Source organism: Pipistrellus kuhlii, unplaced genomic scaffold (genome assembly GCF_014108245.1).
Source record: "Pipistrellus kuhlii isolate mPipKuh1 unplaced genomic scaffold, mPipKuh1.p scaffold_m20_p_14, whole genome shotgun sequence".
Classification (NCBI taxonomy): Eukaryota; Metazoa; Chordata; class Mammalia; order Chiroptera; family Vespertilionidae; genus Pipistrellus; species Pipistrellus kuhlii.
This window is the reverse complement of record NW_023425449.1, coordinates 23,489,390-23,512,554: the sequence shown is the minus strand read 5'-3', so window position 1 is coordinate 23,512,554 and position 23,165 is coordinate 23,489,390. Positions and strand designations below refer to the sequence as shown.

General features: G+C 43.1%; 1 protein-coding gene across 1 annotated transcript; it reads left to right on the top strand.

The window, feature by feature from the left end:
* The first annotated feature begins 958 nt into the window (after positions 1 to 958).
* OPRK1 (opioid receptor kappa 1) lies at positions 959 to 22,209 on the top strand. Its single transcript, XM_036436908.2, has 4 exons — positions 959 to 1,180; positions 1,547 to 1,851; positions 15,020 to 15,372; positions 20,325 to 22,209. The coding sequence occupies exons 2-4, from the start codon at positions 1,607 to 1,609 to the stop codon at positions 20,855 to 20,857; spliced, it is 1,131 nt and encodes a 376-aa protein (XP_036292801.1). The 5' UTR covers positions 959 to 1,180; positions 1,547 to 1,606; the 3' UTR covers positions 20,858 to 22,209.
* Positions 22,210 to 23,165: the final 956 nt, after the last annotated feature.

The window sequence follows — 23,165 nt, the reverse complement described above, 5'->3', positions numbered from 1 at the left end:
AGCCTCCAATACCCAATTAGACAAGAGGAGGTCCCCACTCTTCTCAGGTCCCCACTCTTCTCAGGAGGTCCCCACCTCAGTGGCTGAACCCTGGCTCCCCTCCTCCAGCCCACCTTTGCTGCCCTCCCTTTAGCCATGGTCCCATGAGTGCCTTTGCCTGAGAGCCTCTCACCCAGCAGAATCTGACAGTGGTCCAGGGACCGACAGGGTTACCCAATGAAACCATGGTGACTGGATTTCTCCAGGGGGGTGTCAGGTTCTCAGAGGCATCATAGAGAAGGCGCTATAGTCAGGATGTGAGGCTGCCAGGATGAATGTAAGAGAAAGGCATTCTCACCTGCATGAATCAACACTGAGCCCTGAGGAGAGTGTTTTGTTCTGCAGGTAATTCCACACACTACATGGAATACCTGCAAGACTCAGCCTGTGGGCTGTCCCAGGTAGAGGCTCCTCAAAGGAACAGAAAAATTCTGTTTATGAATGTTAAATCATTACTATTTCCTGGCCTATCTTATTTTAATTGGATGATTTTGCTACTGCATCTGGATGGGTCATACAAATAAGCAAAACTACGTTGTTTCTCCGCCCCTGAAAGAAGATGTGTGCTGGGAACGAGGCCCACCACAAATGCTGGGCATATCAAGAATAACCTAAGTGAATACTCGCACCAACTAGGCACCTGCTTCCTTACTACTCAACGCAAACGACTCAGCGTTCCCTGGGTTGGGTTGGTGGGAAGACTGCAGAGACATCCAAATGAGGCTGTCGGGAGGGAGGGTCTGAGAACTTCACAGAAGGGTGAGCCCGCAGGGTAAGTTTGGGGCGCGGGGCTGGAGCCCCAACCCTTAGGCGGGTTGTGAGCGGGCAGGACGGGGCGCGGCCCCCGGGAGGGGCGAGCGCGCCACCCGAGCTCCCTGCCCGCCCGCCCGCGCCCGCCACGCACCCGCGCATCCCGCCCGGCTGAGCGCCGCCGCCAGTCCCGGGAGCCCCGCGGAGCTGCGGGGACCGCGCTGGGCTGGAAAGGGCCCTGGGGCAGAGCGGGGAGCGGGGTCCGAGAGCCTGCGCGGTGCTGCGGGCGCGTGGCGACCCTGAGAGCCGAGCCCAAGCCGGGGGCGCGCTGCTCAGCCCCCACCGGGGCGACCTCTGGACCTCTCCGCGCGCGCGACTCCGGGAGCCAGAGGTGAGCATCGGGCTTGGGGGGGGGGGGGGGCCCTCAGTCCTTGAAGGTCTCTTGTCCCCGGGGGCTCAGAGCGGCAGTCTGAGGACCTGGCCACCGGGGGATGATGCCTAGGAAAGAGGGGCTTCTCAGGAGCTAGGGGGCAAAGAGCCAAAGCTCTCCACCCCACCCAGCACCCAGCAGCGCGCCTGTCCCCTAGGGTGACAGCTAGACGCCCTTCTCCTGGTCCCGCCCTGGGGACCGGCGGCCCTGGTGGTGGGCAAACAGCGGGCCCTGGACCCCTAGACCCGCCGGCCTCTGTGCGCTCAGCCTGGCGCGGGCAAAGTTTGCCTCCCCCAGTCCATCCAGCCCCTTCTCTCGCTCCCGCAGCCCCGAAGGTGCAGAAGGTGCAGCCTGACCGCACGCCCCACCTGCAGCAGCGGCCCAGCCATGGAGCCCCCGGTTCAGATCTTCCGCGGAGACCCAGGCCCCACTTGCGCGCCCAGCACCTGCCTGCTCCCCAACGGCAGCGGCGGGGCCCCAGGCGACAGCAACCGCAGCGCGGGCTCCGGGGACTCGCCGCTGGAAGCCACCTACATCTCCCCCGCCATCCCAGTCATCATCACGGCCGTCTACTCCTTGGTGTTCATCGTGGGCTTGGTGGGCAACTCGCTGGTCATGTTCGTGATCATCCGGTGAGCGAGCAAGCACAGGGGCCGGGCGCGTTCGTGGACAGAGACAGGAGGGAGGGCGAGGGCCTGCCACCAAGACCTGGGATGGCCAGCCAGCCAGGTGGTAGGGGACTCTATACCATCTATGCAGGGAGAGTCTCAGAGGGTAGCCTCTTGAACATGAAGGATTTCCAGGGAGAGTTGCTTGTGGGGACTTTGAGGTTCACACAGGGCGAATCTGAGGGGCCAGAGATTCTTGAGGATGTGTTTCCTCATTTCCCCCACCCCTCCTGTAAACGCTGGACTGGTACCTAGTAAGGATCAGGGTGTGGAACAAGGCCAGTGTCTCCTGCAGAGAAAAACCAGTCCATTTGCTTGGCCCTTTGTTTAGGGTTGCCTGGGCCAGTTTGGAGCACATTGTTTTGCTCTCTGGAAATATTTTTTAAGATAAAATTCAGAGCCGAAACCGGTTTGGCTCAGTGGATAGAGCGTTGGCCTGCGGACTGAAGGGTCCCAGGTTTGATTCTGGTCAAGGGCATGTACATTAGTTGCAGGCTCATCCCCAGTAGGGGGTGTGCAAGAGTCAGCTGATCGATGATTCTCATTGATGTTTCTATCTCTCTCTCTCTCTCTCTCTGTAAAAAAAAATAAATAAATAAAATGACTTTAAAAAGGCTTTAAAAAAATTCAGACCTACCGAGTATACTGTATATAAATCAGAATTTCTTTGCTTCCCCATGCAAGTATTAAGTTTTATGAAGCAAAAGCCAATATACTATTTAAGGTTGTTTGATATTCATGCATGAAGCCTTTTTTAGTATGGAAATGCTATTTGTTTAGACTATCAGTGATTTTTGTAAAGAAGCCATCTAATAGTTATCTCTAAAGTATGTATGGGTGGTGGAAGTTTAAAAAAAAATCACTTTGTTTATTTCCCACTTTGAGAAATCGAAGGTTTTATTTTATTGTTCTTTTGTGGGATTCTGTTGATTTCAACTTCCAATAATAAATACCCAGCCAGCTATCCACGTGAAGCTAATGTTCTGGTAAGTGAATTATTCTTATTTTGGCCTCTTTCAACAAAGAAAAAGAAAAATATACAACTTTGTTCTGGTTCTTAAGATATATGTGTTTCACTTTCTAGGAGACTTGATGCCCTGATAATGCACCTTTGAAAGGGAGTAAAAAGCTTACCTTGCTTTGAGAATATCCTGTGAAATAAAATGTGCAAGTCACTCTGTTTAGGGGCATTAAGAAATGAGGGACTAACTTCTTTTTATCCTGACTTCAGTTTTAAAACAGGCTTTTTACTTATTATGAACTTTAAGAACAGTATCTACAGTAACAGGAGTCTGATTCTCTTGGGAAATCATTGTCATATGAATGCCTTTTATCTTTTTTTTTGGCTTGGGAATGTCAGGTCTTTTATCCTCACCCATGCTCCGAAACTAAAAACCATTATTTAGACCTCCAAATACATTACGAAGCTCTTTTTACCTACAATTAGTGTCTGTAGCTTGGTACCCTTGGTTTCCATAATTGCTCATTGCATTTTACAGGAATTCAGAGATGAGTAAAGGCTACAGGAGGGGGGGGGGCTATTTTAAAAGCAAATTGTTCTTCCAAGTCATTAGTAATTTCAGGGCTGCTCTCCATTGGAGAGATTGTAGTAACTAAAAGAAAGGACAGCTGTATTTTATGTTATAATTAAAACCTTTAAAAGATCTGTGATACAGGGGCTGTTGTTTTGTAATAAAAGATGGCTGCACAAAAAGAGACGCTAAGAAAATGCCCAACTCTGCTCCCACTCAGACTATATTCACATGCTTTCGTAAAACAGATACAGCTTATCATCATTTGAGCACCTGAAGTCTTTGCTTGTGGAGAGTTTCTCAGCTGCAGTTAGTGTTCCCATAAAAACATCCTTCCACCTCACTCTCCATTACTTGGCAATTATGTCAGGTAATAAATGAAAAGTGAAGAATTATACTGTCATCCTGGAATGCCAGCCTATTGAAACGATAGCGCTCATGAATATATAGCTAAGAGAATTGTAGAGTACTTCGAATTTGTTCAAGATGATACATAGTCAAAGAACTGGAAAATACAACCTCAGAAGAAAAATTGGGGGACTTGGATTTCATTGGCTCAAGTGGAGAAAGGAATGAAGGTTGGAGAGGGTTAGGATGCTCATCAGAACTGGGCCTGGATTCACATGCAGCTTTTATCATTGCTGTTGAGGGCTGAGTATGGAAAGATGGAGGCTCACTTTGGAGAAGAACACAATTTTAATACACATGCAAAGGGGTCCTGGTGGAATTCAGTCAACTAGGGACTCATCTTGAAGGTGGAATTTGGGTGCTTGGATGGTGGGGCAGGTGCTAGGCTCATGGCCAGCCGAGACCTGAGGAGGAAGTTAGGGTTGTGGAACAAGCATTGATTGTTTGCAAGCCTGCCATACAAATTAAAGTTTCAGTTGTTTTCATCATTTAATGCGATTCCCTTACATGAGGGCACATTAACCTTTCACTATGAAAACCTTAAAGTCTGTGCATGTCAGAACCTCCTCCCTCCAGGCTTTGGGGTTTGTAGCTTTGGGGGTGGGAAGTTCTTTAGCTTTTTACCCACATCCTGGGGTCCTTACCACCCCTGTGTACCTAGGGGTGTGACACTCGTGTTCTCTTCACCTGCAACCCAGCCCACTCCCAGACCTGGCCAGGTAGCCCCACCTCTAACATCTTAAGCATTCATTTTCCTGCTCTCATGACAACTGTCTCCTCCCTTAGCAAAAAATAATTAAAATGTAATGAACACTTACGTTAAGCCAGACTGGTAAAGTTACCTACTTGGAGTGAATTATTTTATTTAATCTTCGCAGCCTTAACAATTGTTGAAAGTAAGACAAAGAAAGATTAAACAAACTGACCAATGCCACAACTTGCTAACTTGTGGGACTAGAATGATCCCAGCAGTTTGACCCCAGATCCTGAGGTGTGATCCATTCTGCTATTCATTTTGCTCTATACCACTTCTACAGACATTGGTATGCTTTCTTACCTGGCACTCCTTCATTTTCTCCCAGACTATTTCTTCTTTTCTTACCTAGCCTAGACACAAGGAGCCATAACTTCGGCCTCTTTGGTAATATACTCAACTACCATGCTTTCCTACCCTTTTGCCACTCTAGCCCATCAAATCTTAATGTGGGGTGCAGCTACAGTGTTTGGACAGGTTCAAGCCTTGGACAAATGAGGGCACCATCCTCTCAGGGCCAGTCCCATCTTAGAGGGCAGGGCTCTCCCAGCACAATTATAGCCAACAGCTGTAGTTGTGAGTTTGAACCTGAGGTCTGAACACGTGGCCCCATGTGCCTGAGTGATATAGGCTGCAAGTAAACAAAGCTTGATCAGGTGCATGTAATTGAGTAGGATTGAAACCCAGGAGAATGTTGTAAGCATCTTGACCATGCCCTTACTTTGCCTCGTGGCATCTGCTACAATATAAAGACACGGCCCGTGGTCCGTGGCTCTGTCTCTCCATGAGGAAGCAGCGTCCCACCGAGACCCAGCTTTCATCCTCTTGTCTGTCTTTTATAAGCTTTTCAGCCACCCCCACTCAGGGTCACTGAACCTGGCTGGGCTGGCAAAGCACATAAGGTGCCCTGGGGCCAAGTATGCCATGGCCAGGCCAGCCCGGCACCCCTTAATTCTGGCTCAAGCCAGTAACCTGTCTTCCTTGTTCCTATACCGAGCTAGTTTAATGCTGCAGAATAAATTCAATTTTATCTTTGTCAGGGCAACACCATTTGCTTCAAGTGTATCCGGCTAAAATTCTGCCTAGTTTTCCTGTGTCTCCTATTTTCCTGAAAGATCTCATTCCTTTTACTGTTTCCCATTTGAAAAACCTAATTTAAATGGTACTAATCCCCAAGTCCTCAATCTGACCATATCATCCAGCTGCAAGAACACTCCTCTTACCTACTTGTACTGGGAGCCTCCCTCCCCTCATTCCCTTTCACCTCAAAGAGTTCCCTTCCTTCTATCCAAGGCAAATCCCTGCTCCTGTGTTTTGCACTTTCATAGCCATAGGTTTCTTTGCCATATGAGTTATCTCCTTTCTACTCTATCCAGAATCTCTCCCCTTCTACTGCTTTTGTCCCGTAAGCACCTGGACATACTCAAGTATTTCTCATCTTAGAAATACATCCACAACACTTCCATTTTTCTGAGTTCCCTTAGCTAACAACTTTTCATCCTCTTGTTTGTCACAGGTCAGCTCGAAGGAATAATCCCTCCTCTTCATTTCTTTGTCTTCCTCCTATTGCCTTGCTCAGGGCCCTTGAGTTCTTTTCCTGGTGCTGCTTCACCAAAGTGATGGTGCTTACATTCCAGAGGCTCCAGTGAGGCTGGTTATCACTTGTTTTCCATGGACCTTCGGCATGCTTGACCAGTCTGACATTTCTCCCTTTCTACACCAGCATCCTGTTCTTGACTTCCTTCCACATCCTTGAGGGTTCTCTTTAGTCTCCATCACAGACTCCTCTTCCTCTTAAGTTTCTTAAATGGTCACATTTTCCAGATCCTTCTTAGCTCGCTTTGGTTCTCACTTGGATACTTTAGTCAGGCTTTCACTAGCCCAGTGGTCGGCAAACTGCAGCTCTTGAGCCACATGCCGCTGATCAGGTGCATGTAATTGAGTAGGATTGAAACTGACTGATGAGTTTGCCGACCATTGGTTTTGACTTCAGGTTAAAGACATTAGTACATTATTAAAATGTTTTTTTAAGTGTTTTTACCGAAGGCAGTGGTTAGCAAACTCAGTCAACAGAGCGGCAAACTACTCCTGGAGGCTAGAAGTTCAAGATCAAGATCAAGGGGTTGGCAAGCTTGGTTTTTTCTGGGGCCTCTCTCCTTGGCTTGCAGATGGCTATTTTCTCCCTGTGTCTTCACATTTTCTTTTGTCTGTGTCCTAACAGTCTCTTCTTAGGATGCCAGCCATACTGAATTAGGGCTCATCTAAAGATTCCATTTCACCTCTATAAAGGCCATGTCTTCCAATGCAGTCCTATTCTGAAGACTCGATTAGGATTTGAACACATGAATTTGAGTCAAGGGACACAATTCAGCCCTAAACACGATTGGTTCCCTTCCTGTTCTACTTAAGGAAAAATCTCAAGCTTCAATATGCATGATAATTATGGATATATGTTCTTTTTTAATTTAAAGAAAAGCTTTACCTGCCACAATCTGGGCCTCATAGTTGAACTTGTGCCAGTCTGACAACTGTGTGGCTATAACCAAATTGGAAAAGTATGGAAAGAGTGGAGTGATCCAGAGTGTCTGCTACAGTGCCTGCCTCTTTTCCTTCCCAGCTGTTCTATTCTTCCTCCTCAAAGTGCTCATTATAATTATTGTAGTTTATTCCATATGCTCTCAAATGTCAACATAGCCCACCTTAGATACTATTGCCAAACCATACCTACAGAGGCGTTTGAGAAAAGGCAGAGGCTTGTTCTATAATTAGCCACACGCCACTCCCTAGTATCTAACATTAGTCTTTAGCTTAGACTTTGGTTTAAAAAAATGTGTCCTACTTTACCCTAAATTCTCTTTTGGATTCAATATTAAATATTTCCTTAAAACAAGAATAGCAAAGATAACTTCAGAAATTATTTACTTGCATTTCTCCAAGTAATTTTATCATTTGGCAACCTCTAAAAAGAGTTGATTCTATTGCAAGTGGTTATGTTGATTAGCTAAATGGAATTATTTTCTCCTCTGAGACGTGTGATTGCAGATAAAGTCCAAATCTTTGTGGAACTGTTTCAGAGAGGAGTGATTAAACACACATACACACACACACACACACACACACACACTAAGAAAAAAGGCAAAAAATAATAACCTGGTGATCAGTATAGAGCTCCTAGAGTCTAACAGACTCCAGGCAAAATTATAGTCTCCGCGGTTACTTCTTGATTATGTTGACTTTATAAGATGACAGTTTTTCCTGGTGCCTGTCTTCTCATTAGTTCCAGGAGGAACTTCTCTCTCCTTGGGGATGACAGCTCCTCTCCATTAATCATTCAAGGGAGAACAGTATCTTTATGTGAACTATGCAGTCCTCACTTCCTTTTATTAATTTGTGGATATGCTCAATTGTCACCCTTGGTGGCTCTGTGCTCAGCTAAAAGCCTAGCATTAGATGGCCAAAAGACAGGCTTAGACCTGTATTAACCAAAGATGGCTTCAGACTAACATTTATTTTCTCCTCAACAGAAAATCAAACAATGATTTTTTTCATTTGTTGCTTTTTTTCATTGGAGGAGGTGCCGGCTTATGACTTAGATAAGGAAACCTTATGCAAGAAGAATAAATTTTAGGAGTGGGGATAATATTGTAAAATCCTTGCTGATCAAGCCAGTCAGACTTCACATAAAAGATAAGAAAACAGAAAACATGTGAGGAATTGAGAGATTTCAAAGGAAATTGGCCTACACGTGGGCAAGGAAGCCATCAGATTAAGAAAGGCTAGATTTATGAGCATTTAGAGATCAGCTATAACAATAGGAACAATTTTCTGAGCTCCCATTGAGCTCATTAACTCATTATTAACTCATTTAACTGCACAACAAAACCCTGTGCTTTGCAATGTTGCTTTTCACCTAGTGAATGGCTCACTTCCTCTGGACAAAAGAGAGAGCCAGGAGGGTAACTGTGTCTCCTCTCTTTAGCCTTCTTTAGCTAAATCAGTTTTCAATACAAAAATGAAAAAATAATGTAGCCCAGCAAGTGTGACTCAGCGATTGAGTGTCAACCTATGAACCAGGAGGTCACAGTCTTGATTCCAGTCAGGGCATATTCTCGGTTGTGAGCCTGATCCCCAGTGTGGGGCCTGCAGGAAGTAGCCAAGGAATGATTCTATCTCATCAATGATGTTTCTATCTCTCCCTCCTTCTCCTTTCATCTCTGATATCAATAAACATATGTTTTTCTAAAAAAAGAAAAATAATTTAAGATGTCTACGTACATATCCAGATAGCTGTACACTAGGAAACCTCAGTCATTTGAGATTTGTAGTTTTCCACTAGGTGTTCTTGGCCATGATAAACACGCTTGGCACACAGTTGCATGTACTTGAACATTGTTCTGGGAGTTGGGGTCCTGATCACAGGCAGGATGAGCAGTTACTGGGGTGCTGACTCTTCCAGGGAAATCACTGCTTTGACATTCCCCTTGTTCTCCTCTCCTTGCCACCGCCCTGCAGGGGTGTGCGGTGATGCAAGTCCATCATTCTGGCTACCTGCCTGTGTCACTACCAGCCTGTGACTGCGGTCTCCATAGTCATGGGACTGCGGGACACACTCCACTTCTTCTCAGTTCTCTTTGTAGTGTTTGCTTTTTGCATGAGGAAATAAATCTGGAGAACGGAAGGGGCCTGATGCCTATGGGAATAGGACTCCTTTAGAATACTATAGGCCGGGGCAATTTCAAAGTCAGATCATTGGAGAAATAATAACTGAACTTCCCTCCTTCTTCTAAAATTATAAGCTACTTCCCTTTAGGAAAGAACCATGATTTCAACTGTAAGTAGTCCCAAAGGACAGATAGCAAATTAATTTCATCAAGATAAACTGAAGGTATGGGCAGCATTTAATGAAACAAACTCATGATGTTTTCAAATGAATTCTTCTGAGAATTCACATCAGTATACCTATCATTATTTTTTATCATTTTAAACATAAAATGTAGAAGCCTATGTGTCTGGAAAACACAGGAAAATAAGTAAGTCATATTGTTAGCAATGCAGAGAAAAGAGCTCCAAAACCTGTCTCTCACTAAGCCAATCTTCCACTGTTGGCTAAAAGGCCTGCCTTTCTCAGGGGCTGCAGAATTTTCCTCCTTCTGAGTTTGGTGTTTGGGGTCTTTGGATTCCTCACGCAGCCCTCGTATTATAAGTTAAAGGCCGGCTTGTAGGTGTTTGTTGCTTTCACTATGTTGAAGCTGTAGTTTGATGGTTACTCAGAAGGCTCAGATTTTACCTAGTACCGTGGTCTCTCAAGCCACATGCGGCTCTTTGGCCCCTTGAGTGCTGCTCTTCCACCAAATACCAAGGCCTGGGTGAGTTTGTTTTGCCGAAGTGGCATTAGAAGTTTAAGTTGAAAAAATTTGGCTCTCAAAAGAAATTTCAATTGTTGTCGATATCAAGTACCGTTGATATTTGGCTCTGTTGACTAATGAGTTTGCCGACCACTGACCTGTACTTCCCCATTGCCTCTCGAATTTGTGGTTTCAGGCAATTCAGATACTTTCTCTTTACTCAGTTTCCGTACCTGAAAAATGGGCAGTGCCTTTGGAAAAACTCAAACAGCATAACGTACTTGGCAGCCTTTGTCCATGGAGGGGCAGCATGCTAATGTTTTACATCAGTGTTACCTTCTGGACTATGCCCTCTTACCTCATGTCCCGTGTCTACCCTCATGACACATAGGTGACCACACTAATCAGACTGTTGTTCAATCTTTAGCTGATGGAGGTGGCATTAGTCTCAGAATCACATTATTTCTCTGATGAAATTCCTGACTCCTTAAGAAGCTTTGGAATGACAGTCCTGAATTCTTTTACTTATTAGATATGGAGTATGAAAATCATCTCCAGAAAAAAAAATTGGGGCATTGGTATCTTATGGGATTGTGATACGGGTTATTTAGATGGTAGTAGATAACTAATAATAACAGTAGCAATAATAGCAGCAGCAGGAACAGCAACATGACAATGAGGGCTGGCATTCACTGAGCAATTATCAAGTACCAAGTCCTGTGCTAAGTAATTGGTGCTTATGTTGTGATGTACCCCATTTTACAAAGAACATATCAGAAAGTCGGATTATAGAGTCACTTATTAAAAGGCGGCGCATACAAGGAAGCAAAAGTACTCCAGAACTCACAGCCCCAAACAGCTTACCACGCCTGGCTTATATTGGCAGAATATCACAAAAGTATCGATTACATCTTTGGGTCTGGAATAAGGAATCTGTTTCTCGAAAAAGCATTTTTACAGAAGCAGAATTTGAGCAACTTAGTTATCTATGAATCACTGAATCGACAGAAACACATTATCTGGGACCACCGGAGCAATTTAGAATAATGGTGCTGTCCAGATTCTGGGATCACTGAGTCAACAGGAATGCACTCTCTGTAGCTACTGAGGCAATTTAGGATAATTTGTGCTCTTCTCATTCTGGGACCACTAGTCAACCGAAATTCAGTTATCCATAGCTACTGAGACAATTTAAGATAATTGAACTGTCATGGGTCCTAGAGGAATGTGCTTCGATGACCAGTGAGATCACAATCAGTGGGCTATTGAAACCGCCATCAAGGGAGAAATTCAATCATACATAAGTTCAGAACATCAAAAATAACTTTTAAATGAGTGCAGAACCCAAAACAGCAAGGTTAAAATATTAAACAGTAATTTTTACCCAAGTATGGTTGCTACCATACTTCACTTAGCCATCAAGATTGTGGACTTATCATGCTGTCATAAAGCTAAAAAAAAAAGCTTCTGATTAATGAGCCAGGATTTAAATGAAAAAACAAAGCACTTGGACAGTACACCTCAATAGCAAGACTTTCTAATAATCCAGGAATGACCTTCCCCCTGCATGTTGTCTGAGAACAGCAGGTGCAAGGAAAGGGCCAGAAGCCCTGAGTCCACTGTGTCAGAACATTGCCCCCATGGGGTACCTGCTTCTTGGGTTGCTGGTGTCACAGTTTCCCCGAAACACGGCCTGGTGACATTGGTTCCTGATACCTCAGCAGGTAACTTGGTTCCCTTTGCCATCACACCAGCATATATGGTTGCCAATCTAAGAGCCACGCCTTGATTCTCTGTAACGAGCACTACACTGGGAAGGTCTTGAGTTAAAGTATCGTGGGGAGCGTTTGTTACTCCTGGAGACACCCTTCGCCATGTTGCCTCGGGCTGGTTCTCAGTTCCCTAGTTGACCCCTCTTTTGGGCCTGCTCCCCCGCCTCTGCTGGTACACCATACTGTTGGTTTCAGGTTTGTCACATTGTCAGGTTTAGTGGGGACAGCCCACGGTCTTTGCTCTTTTAGTGCCATATGCTCCTGTGGTGTGTGTGCTAAAAAGTGCCACCACTCGCTGCCAGCCCACCTCCAGCCTCTCCACATAAGCCCCAGATGCCCACCCAGATGATGCCATTTTACTTGAAACACTTGTGAGTTTTAGTAAAACTGTGTGGAGGAGATGGAAAATAATTTTATATCCTCTCAGAGTAAGAAAACTTGTGTTGTGTTTTTTGTTTTTGTTTTTAAATATTTTTATTGACTTCTTACAGAGAGGAAGGTAGAGTGATAGAAACATCAGTGAGAGAGAAACATTAATCAGCTGCCTCCTGCACACTCCCTACTGAGGATGTGCCCACAACCAAGGTACATGCCCTTGACCGGAATCAAACCTGGGACCCTTCAGTCGGCAGGCCGACGCTCTATCCACTGAGCCAAACCGGTTAGGGCAAGCTTACTTGTTTTGTGTGTTTTTTTTCCCACCAGTGGACATATAGTGACCAGAGGACTACGTACTGTTTCATTTTGGTTAAGTACAAACAATACCCAACAGCTCAACCAGACTGTCGTGGAGGGTGAAAGTTTTGTCTTATGGATCCAGGCCAGTGTAGGATGTAGGGCTGTCCATAAATATTTGTTGAAGTCTTTGCTTATTTATTACTTTTAATTATATCCGTTTAGTCCTCCCCTTGTGGTGCTGCAGGGCTATAAGCATCTGTCTTTTAGAAACGTGGGAGGGAGGCCTTGCTCTCCTGCCCCTTCAGATCCTTCCACTGAGCCTCTGTCTCTGCGAACACTAGACAAATTACTTATCAGAGTCTAACCTTCACCTCCACTGGGGGAAAAGACATAAATCTCCAGGGTAAACTTGAAGGGCAGTTGTTGTGAGAATCAAATAGGCTACATGGAAGTCAACATATTGAGTTTGGTGCTGGGGAGAGTTAAGAACGCAGGAGCTGGGATCCAACCTCTGGGTGTGAATTCCTGCCATGCCATTCGTAATTACATTACTTGGAGAAATTCACAGAATAGGGAATTTTACAGAGGCTTCCAGCACATAAGAGAGGAAAGAGGAGTTAGGGAACATGAAATAAATTAGACATGTTCTCCAGGCCAGGTGCAAGCTACTAATTATTTCAGGAACTTTAGGAAACGGGCATTCTATTTCCTACTTCATAGTTGGGAAACTGCAGCTCAGGGTTTCTAGTGACCTCTCCAAAGTCTGTCAGTTGGGAGGAAACATGACTACATCACAGGTCTGCCTAATTGTGTACGGCAGAGACCACTTTAACTTTATAGAGGAAGAAGAGAAAATCAGGGAAATGATGTGAGAGTAGAAGTAAAAAATAATGCCTGTCCGAATCTTGGCTAGTATTAGGGATTTGGGGGGGGAGAATGTTGAAAGAGTAAGAGGTCAACTTGTAAGATGCATTTTCAAGCATAAAACCATGTTTTTAAGAAGACAATGTCTGAACAGATAGCATTTTAGCGCACTCATTAGAAATATTTGGCTCTGCCTCAGAAAACGTACTTGATTAGTTATCTACGCCTTTATAAAACCTATGCTCTGAGCATTGGCCTTGCACACTGAATCACTTTCTAAAGCTTATGGGACATTTAAAAACCTTTGAGTAAAAACTGTGAGACAAAGCATATTTTAAAATAAACTCCCCACTCTCCAGGTTAACACACAGCTTAGCCAACACAGCATCAAAATGGAAAACAAATTATATTAACTGTAGTACCAGTCCTTCTGTTGCTTTTATTCAAGCACAAACAAATATGTTTCTTAAGAATGGAAGAGGGGAAGGGAAGATTGGGAGTGGGGGAAGGATAGGGGGTGGAATTAGGAGATTGAGAGTGAAATGTGATCCTCAGTGTCAGATATTTTGAATGAGGCCGTCCACTGCCTTTATATCATGGATTGCCAGTTTGGTTTTATTAACGTTATTTCACAGGAACCGAAACTCACAAAAGTCTTATACTGAGTTCAGACTCAGGACTATTTGGCTTCCCATTAGTCCACATTGTTTCCAAGGGGAGCCAAGGCTGTTCTATCATTTCATGGTAGAAGAAATTTCTCATGTGGCAAATTTATGTCTTGAATGACACCAACACAGTGATCAATGAATGTCATTGATATTGATTTTATAGCCAAAGCAGAAGTGGTTTTCCATAAGATAACTCCTTTTAAATGACCTTTAATAAAAGTCATGATTATACCCTTAAGAAAGCCTGGCTTCTTGAAGGCTCAGTGGGCATGGCTGAATTAATTATGATGAAGTCTACAAATCTGAAGTGCGTAGAAAGTAATAACTTATGGATTTTCCAAACATATGTTGGCATTTGGCCTCTGAAAGCCTGCTGATATCGTTGGGAACATTTCATGCCCTATAGATCCCCGAGGAATCACTCTAAGTGAGAGAGTTTTCTTAATTTGGTTTTAGTTGAAAATGTAATTGTTCTAAACTCCATGTTGTAATGAAAAGAATAATTTGGGCTTAAAGGCAATCTTTCTGACCTACTTTTAAATTACTCTTCCCACATTTGAAAGATGAAACAAATTATGTGCTTGAAAACTCACTCAAGATGGGAGTAAAGCAGAACAGAATTCTTTCTCAGCAGCTGTACCAGATTACATTGAGTGCTGTGACATGTATAAAGGAAGGACTCGGTCTGCTTTGTTTACAGAATGCATTGCAAATGAAAAACCAGTGCACGGCGGCAAATAAAAACCAACAAACTTAGTTGTAATGTAGCCAGTGAATTTGAAAAGACCTGTATTACATGCAAGTCTGTTGAGAAGCTCTATACTATGTATATCCTATTTATCTATGCTTTTTTCTTTCCCTGTTAATTTTTTATTTAAATTAACTTTTGAACAAAGCAGTAGAATAAAAGCAAAAGTCAGAGATTTGGGGGCCATTATTATATTACTCCTAAAGTCTAGAGTAGTTCTTTTACTAATATTAAATACTCAATAACATCTGAAAAATGAAGGAATGAAGGCAAATTCAGTAATCCACAGGCTTTCACAAGCATTTTTACCTCATGGATTTGGCAGAAAGATGGAAGAAAATGATCTCATTTCTTGTTTTTTAGGTACACTAAGATGAAGACGGCGACCAACATTTATATATTTAACCTGGCTTTGGCAGATGCTTTAGTTACTACCACCATGCCCTTCCAGAGCACAGTTTATCTGATGAATTCCTGGCCCTTTGGGGATGTGCTGTGCAAGATAGTCATTTCCATTGACTACTACAACATGTTTACCAGCATTTTCACCTTGACCATGATGAGTGTGGACCGATACATTGCTGTGTGCCATCCTGTCAAGGCGCTGGACTTTCGCACACCCTTGAAGGCAAAGATCATCAATATCTGTATTTGGCTCCTGTCTTCCTCTGTTGGCATATCCGCAATTGTCCTTGGAGGAACCAAAGTCAGGGAAGGTAAGGGCAGGCAATTTCATTTAATGTTTTAAGCATACTTCTAATGAAACAAAATCTTAATTTGGGAGTGATTAGGACACACCTCTAGTGGAAAAGGCAAAAGACAATGGGAATATAATGCCTAAATCCATGCAAGATGAGAAATAAAACAATTTTGAGTCCCTTTTCATATTTAAACACAAGCTGAGATAATGACATTACCTGAACACAGAGCCCAACCTGTCTCCCATTTCCAAAGTGCTATCAGAATCTGGAGAAATGGGGCTGAAGTTAAGGAACGATAGGCAAGTGGATTTATGAAATACAATTCCACTGTATTCTGGCAATTTTTAGATACCTCCTTGCACCTCTTCTTTCTCCCTAAAAAAAGACACAGGCATAGTCACATACACCAAAAGGTGGCAGGTTCGGTTCCTGATCAGGCACATACCAAGGTCGGGGGTTCAATCTCCAGTCAGAGTTTGTAGGGGGGCAACTGATGGATGTTTCTCTCTCTCTCTCCCCCCCCTTCCTCTCTTTGTAAAAAGACAAATCAATAAAAACATATCCTTGGTTGAGGATAAAAACAATGTAATATTATGCAGCTATAGAAAAGAAGGAACTCTTACCCTTTTAGACAGCATGGCGGGAGATGGAGAGCATTATGCTAAGCAAAATAAGCCATTCAGAGACATTGAAGTATCACATAATCTTACTTATATGTGGGATATAATCAACCAATGAACAAAATAGATCCAGATTCATGGGAGCATGGCACAAACTGATATATCTCAGAGGAAAGGGGACAGAGATTAAGCAAGGAATTTATATGCATACTAGTGGCCCGAAATTTGTGCATAGGGGTAGGGGGACCCTCAGCCCAGCCTGCACCCTGTGAGATCAGACATCCCTCTTGCAATCTGGGACTACTGGCTCCTAACCCCTCATCTGCCTGCCTGCCTGATCGCCCCTAACCCTTCTGCCTGCCTGCCTGATCACTGCTAACTGCCCTCCCCTACCAGCCTATTCTCATCCCCAATTGCTCTCCCCTGCTGGCCTGATCTTGTCCCCAACTGTCTCTGCCTGCCTGATCACCCCTAACTGCTCTCCCCTGCCAGCCTGGTCTCGTCCAGTCTCTGTCTCTCTTTGTTTTTCTCAGCAGTCCTCCAGTCCTCCCTACATCCCTGTGTCCCTCTTCCTCTTTCTCTGCTGGGAAGGAGCGGGGCCAGTGGGGGCTGCTCCATCCTCTGCCCATCCTCCCTTCCATCCAGGCATCTTCAGGCCCAGTCTGTTTTGTTTCCTCATTCTGAGAGAGGCTCCAAGAGTGAGATGGGAGGGAGGAAAAGAAAGGGAGAAAAGGCTATGAGCTGGTGGGTACTGTGTGTGTCTGTTTGTATGTGCAGTTGTGAGTGTGAGTGTTGGCCCTACATCCCCTGTCTCCACTGCCACAAGTCCCCACTACCAGAACCTGCTGTGTGCACAGTCTGGGCATTAGGCCGTGTCTCTGGTCATTGTGGATGTGACAGACCCAGGGTTTTTATATATTAGGATGGACACAGATAGTGTGGTGAAGGCCTGAGGTGGAGTAGGAACCGGGTGGAGGAGGACAATGGTGGAAATATGGAAGACATCTATAATGCTCTCTTCAATAAAGATTTAAAAAATTAAAAACAGCACTTTATTATGTTATGCTTGACATGTAAATAGCTGTGCATATTTACTAGTAATATATACAACTCAATAAGTTTTGGGATAATTACCTGTGAAACCATGATCCATCATGAGCATAAACATATCTGTCACTTTTCAAAGTTTCCTCCTGCCCTCTTTATTATTATTTTTGTATTCATGTTAAAAACATTTAACATAAGATCTACCCATCTTAGCAAATTTTAAATCTACAGTACAGTATTTTTAGCTATTGGGCCTATATTGCAGAGTAAATGTCCAGAACCTATTCACTTGCATATCTGAAAGTTTGTACCCTTGGCCATCATCTCTCCCCCACAAGCCTCTAGTTCTACTCTCTGCCTCTATGAGTTTGACTATTTTATATTCCACATATAAGTAAGATCATATAGTATTTGTCTTTTTGTATCTCACTTATTTCACTTAGCATAATGTGTACTAGGTCCATCCATGTTGTTACAAATGTCAGGATTTTCTTTTTTTCTAAGGCTGAATAATATTTCATTATATCTCTCTCACACATCTTTTATTCATTCTTCTGTTAATGGATATTTAGGTTGTTTCCATATCTTAGCTGAGGCCAACCACAAGGAAGAGACAATGTTAGAATACATAAAACTTTAGCAGAAAAAAAAATATATTCCTTACCTTCAGTGAAGCTAGATTCAACAGACAAGTCAAACACAGGGTAAAATATTCTTTTTCTTTTTTAACTGTCCTTTATTAGTGATGTCTAAGAAAAATAATCCTGAATATTTTAGCTGACATCCAAACCATATATAAATTTGTGGGGGTTTTTTTCAATCAATATTGCAAAACAAATATTTTGAGATGCTTCTTTTCAAAATAGTACTTTGTTTTTGTATCTTTAAATTTCAGTTTACTTTCAGTATTATTTTGTACTAGAGACCTGGTGCACGAACTCCTGCATGGGTGGGGTTCTTGGCCTGGCTGGTGATTGAGGACGATTGGAGCCATCTCACCCAGTCCCAATCAGCCAGACCCCAGCAACAAGCTAATCTACTGGTTGGAGCATCTGCCCCCTCATGGTCAGTGTGCATCATAGTGACTGGTTGAGTGGTCAATTGAACAGTAGACTGATCAATCGGACACTTAGCATATTAGGTATATATATATATATATATATATATATATATATATATATATATTGGTTTCAAGTATACAATATGGTGATTAGACAATCAAGGTAAGATATTTTTTAAACTCAGGTTTTTGCAATGTGCCACCCATCAAAATTTGCTTAATAACTACTTTCTTTCCCCTATGATAATAGTGATGATTTTAAAAAATCATTTTAACTCTTCTTAGTCCTACAAATACTATAACAAAAATTGTTCATTTCTCATAGTAACAGTATTTTGGACAGTGATTTTTGTAGAGACTCAAAAATTACAAGTTTTTCCAGGAGATTTTATTGTATAAGAGGCTTGCTGATACTTAGTTGATTATATTTTTTGTATTTTAAAGTATATGTAATTGAAATGATAAAAAGATACATTTTGTTTTATTGAGGAATATTTGATTAAGATCACATTCAAATGTTTTAGAAAACATTACTCATAGAACTGTTTCCTTGTTTAAACATACTCATGGTATTTTTGAAGCAGAGTTTTCCAACATCAGAAGAAATATATATGTTTACATATTTTTAATCCTCACCTGTGGGTATTTTTCCATTGCTTTTTGAGAGAGAGTGCAAGGGAGGGGGAGAGAGAAACATCCATATCATAGAGACATTGATTGATAGGAGCCCAAACCAGGAGCGGGATCCAGCCTGCAAATGAGATATGGGCCCTTTCCTGGGACCCTCCAGTCCATGAGCCAGTGCTCTATCCACTGAGCCAAACCAGCCAGTGTGAACATACTTTCATTATAAAAATTACACTCAATATTGCCCACAATTACTTTACTCATAAGGAAGGATCAGGACAGAGAGTTTTGCCATGTTCTGTGCTCAATGACTGCTCAGAGGCTAGAAGAAAAAGTGTGGGCTGATTGATGCTTAGGGAAGAGGGGAGCCCCTGAGGGGTGAGTGGATCCTCAATGAAAGTATTACAAAAGGTGCTTATCCTGGGTCTCTGCTGTTCCTGGTCACTCCAAAGCATACTCTCCATCAGAGAGAAGCAGAACAAATAAAGCAGTTTTCTAAGTAATCATATAAAATATTTGTTTTTATCTATTACATAGTCATTGTTGGTAAAAATAAAATATGTGTCTGATTTTTTAATTTCCTTGATAATGATAATGATCCTCTTTCTTCTCTTTCTCTTCCTTCTTCTAGTTTTTCTTCTCCTCCTTCACCACCTTTTTCTTCTTCTCTAGAAATTTATTCATGTTTCAACAATGTCCTTAATCACAAGGATCACCACTGGTTTCATTAAATCATAGTACCTGGGTCATATTTAGAAAAATTTCATATAAAATTTTACTTACCTACCTAATGGTTTCTTGTAAACCAGCTAATATTTTAGGACAAGTTGGCTTTTATTAAATTAAATGGTTAGACTTGCAACATGTAGTCATTTATTACAAATAAATACTAGTTTTTATTGCCAGAGCCTTGGGTCTGGGAGAATTATTAATAATGCAAATAAGTGCTCGTGCTGTAAATTAACAAGTTAACTGTTCTGAAAGTCATCAATGTCAAATCAGCTTCCACAAGTAGATAATTCCTATTGATAGCTAGTTTAGCCTGTAGTTTAGTGTATGCTACCAAGAAATGGGGACTTTCTGGGTTCATTGTCCCACGCACACAGATAGGACATACACATGGCATTCATTCCTCACAAGGTGATTTGCTTCAGGGTATGCCATCTCACTATGATTGGATCTTCACAACCAAAAAATATTAAAACCCACATTTAAAACACTTGGCCAGTGTATGAAAGAGAAACACCACATGACCTCACTCATTTATGGATAATAAAGAACATTATAAACTGATGACTAAAAAGATAGATACAGAGACAGTAAAGCAACAAACAAACTGTCAAATTATAGCGGGAAGGTTAGGGAGTATGGGGAAGATAAGAGACCAACCGAAGGACTTGTATGCATGCATATAAGCAAAACCAATGGACGAAAAACTCTGGGGAGGGAGGGCATGTATGGGAGGCGGGCGGGGGGGGGGGCAATGGTAAGATATGTACACATATAATACCTTAATTTTTAAAAAATGAAAGAAAAAAAAAACCACTTGGCAGCCACAGTAATGACACTTTCCTTCTCACCGTGCTGTTTGTATCGCGGTGTTGACCTTGCAGACTTGGATGTCATCGAGTGCTCCTTGCAGTTCCCGGATGACGATTACGCGTGGTGGGACCTCTTCATGAAGATCTGTGTCTTTGTCTTTGCCTTCGTGATCCCCGTCATCATCATCATCATCTGCTACACCCTGATGATCCTGCGCTTGAAGAGCGTCCGGCTCCTGTCCGGCTCCCGGGAGAAGGACCGCAACCTCCGGCGCATCACCAGGCTGGTCCTGGTGGTGGTGGCCGTCTTCATCGTCTGCTGGACCCCCATCCACATCTTCATCCTCGTGGAGGCGCTGGGCAGCACCTCGCACAGCACGGCCGCCCTCTCCAGCTTCTACTTCTGCATCGCCCTGGGCTACACCAACAGCAGCCTGAACCCCATCCTCTACGCCTTCCTCGACGAGAATTTCAAGCGGTGTTTCAGGGACTTCTGCTTCCCCATCAAGATGAGGATGGAGCGGCAGAGCACCAGCAGGGTCAGAAACACGGTTCAGGATCCTGCGTACGGGAGGGATGTGGATGGGCTAAACAAACCGGTATGACTAGTCGTGGAGTTGTCCTCTTATGGTTCTCCGGGAAGAGAAGAGTTCAACGATCTGGGTTCAACTCAGATCACTACTGCAGTCTGAGGCGGAAAAGTAGAATTTCTTACAAACTTTAGGAAATCTCATGGCCTGAGGTCATCCATGAGGCTCTAGTAGGGACCCAGGTCAATGGAAGCATCAAGGCTGTACGGATTGAGTACCACCGAAGGAGCAAATACAGCCCCTCGGAAGGGCAGGGAAGCTAAGGCTGGTTTCCAATTCCTATGATGAACAAGAAACAAGCCTTTTTCTTCTGGTTTCCTAGATGGACTTCAGGACTCGGCTGCTGTGGGCTTCCTATGCAATGCTGGTTTCCAAAGCTCTGTATAGAAAACGAAGCCAAACAAAATGCTGGTTTCAGGGCCTAGTGGACATCCAATCCCGATGCTTAACATGGACAGTAACAATGACAACCATTTCCAGGGGCCGTGCCCAGCTCACTTTATGCTACACGGATACACATTGCGAGGTGAGGATGCTACCTGAAGTTTGACTTGGATCCATACCTGAAAAGTCTGTTGTTCCTATATCATAGAAACTTATCTCGATATTTAAACATATACAAGATGGACTGCAATATAGTTTAATTCTCTGAAGAACTATATTTTTAGCATGCTATTTAGATAGATAATCTCATAATAAGGCTAAGAAACATAAATTGGTTTAAGTATCACCAAAAGTATATAGAGTTCCACCTGTAAATAATAGTACATGTGCAAACAAGGAATGGGTTTGCCATAAAGCCAGGCAGTTGCTGGAGAGCATGTTAATAATGTCCTCGAGTTATTTAGAGTGATGCTGAGACATTTTGCTGCAACATCAGCTTCTCTCTGAGAATCACTCAACGGCACATCACTCAACACCAATTAGCCCTTCAGAGTGTCCACAACTCAGCGGAATATTTAACTCACTCCCAGGTTGTAGCCTTTGCCGAATCTAGCTTATATGCAACATCTCTTTATGAATATATATCTATTACCACATTTTCTATATCCGGGAAGGGAAGGCATTTTGTTCATGTAAATCTCAAGTGATTCTTCTGTGGCTTTTGGTGGAAAGTAGAATTGGTCCTAACTGTGATCTGAATGAGGACATTATGTCACCTGTGGTGCCTGAACACCCCTTGCACTGGGTTCTGAAGAGCATACCTGAGAGGATAATGCCATGAGCATCACATTGAGGGTAATTTTGCTGAAACTTCAGATGACATATAAATTCCCCTTCCTTTTCCTGAAAATTATGGTTTCAGAAGAAATGGCTTTTTCTGTCATTTGCCTGGGCAGAAAAGGGGGTAATTTAAAAATAACACTCATCTTGCCGAAACTGGTTTGGCTCAGTGGATAGAGCATTGGCCTGCGGACTGAAAGGTCCCAGGTTCGATTCGGGTCAAGGGCATGTACCTTGGTTGCGGGCACATTCCTGGTGGGGGGAGGGGGGTGCAGGAGGCAGCTGATCGATGTTTCTAACTCTCTATTCCTCTCCCTTCCGCTCTGTAAAAATTCAATAAAATATATTTAAAAATTTAAAAAATAATACTCTTCTTTAGCCTATATGTTATGTTATTAGGACAGGACCCTTTGAAATTCAATTGGAAAATCAAAGGTATGGACCTATAGAACTATACACATCACTACTTCTGTAAGTTCTGTTCACTGTGTGAGCTCTCTCTCTTGTGCATATATTCTTTTTAGATTGGAAGTTTTATATGTGGCTTCAGAATTTTAATATGATGACGTTTGTCAATTAGTTAGTCAATTCCAGGTTTTCATGGCACCTGATCCATGGCAGCAAGGTGAGTTTTTTCATGATAAAAACATAGAGCTCTGCCTGGCTGGAATGGCTCAGTGGTTGAGCATTGACTTGTGAACCGGGAGGTCATGGTTCAATTCCTGGTCAGGGCACATGCCCGGGATGTGGGCTCAATACCCAGTGTTGGGTGTGCAGGAGGCATTTGATCAATGAATGACTCTCTCTCTCATCATTGATGTCTCTTTCTCATCTCTCTCTCTCTCTCTCTCTCTCTCTCTCTCTCTCTCTCTCTCTCTCTCTCTCTCTCTCTCTCTCTCCTTCCCTTCCTCTCTGAAATCAATTTAAAAAAATGTTAAAACACAACAACGTAGAGCTCCTTTGAACATTTCTTAAATTCTATTGATTTTTCTTAGGTGTTCTTTTGGAAATGGGTTAAATATTGGTTGATATTCACCCCATGGTTAAAAATCTTGGATATCATGCAAGAAGGAGATCTGGATAGCAAATGCTTTCAGAA

Coding starts and splice junctions, on each gene's coding strand:
- OPRK1 (XM_036436908.2), top strand. CDS start 1,607: ATGGAGCCCCCGGTTCAGATCTTCCGCGGAGACCCAGGCCCCACTTGC. Junction 1,852..15,019: donor GTCATGTTCGTGATCATCCG/GTGAGCGAGCAA, acceptor CTTGTTTTTTAG/GTACACTAAGATGAAGACGG. Junction 15,373..20,324: donor AGGAACCAAAGTCAGGGAAG/GTAAGGGCAGGC, acceptor TTGACCTTGCAG/ACTTGGATGTCATCGAGTGC.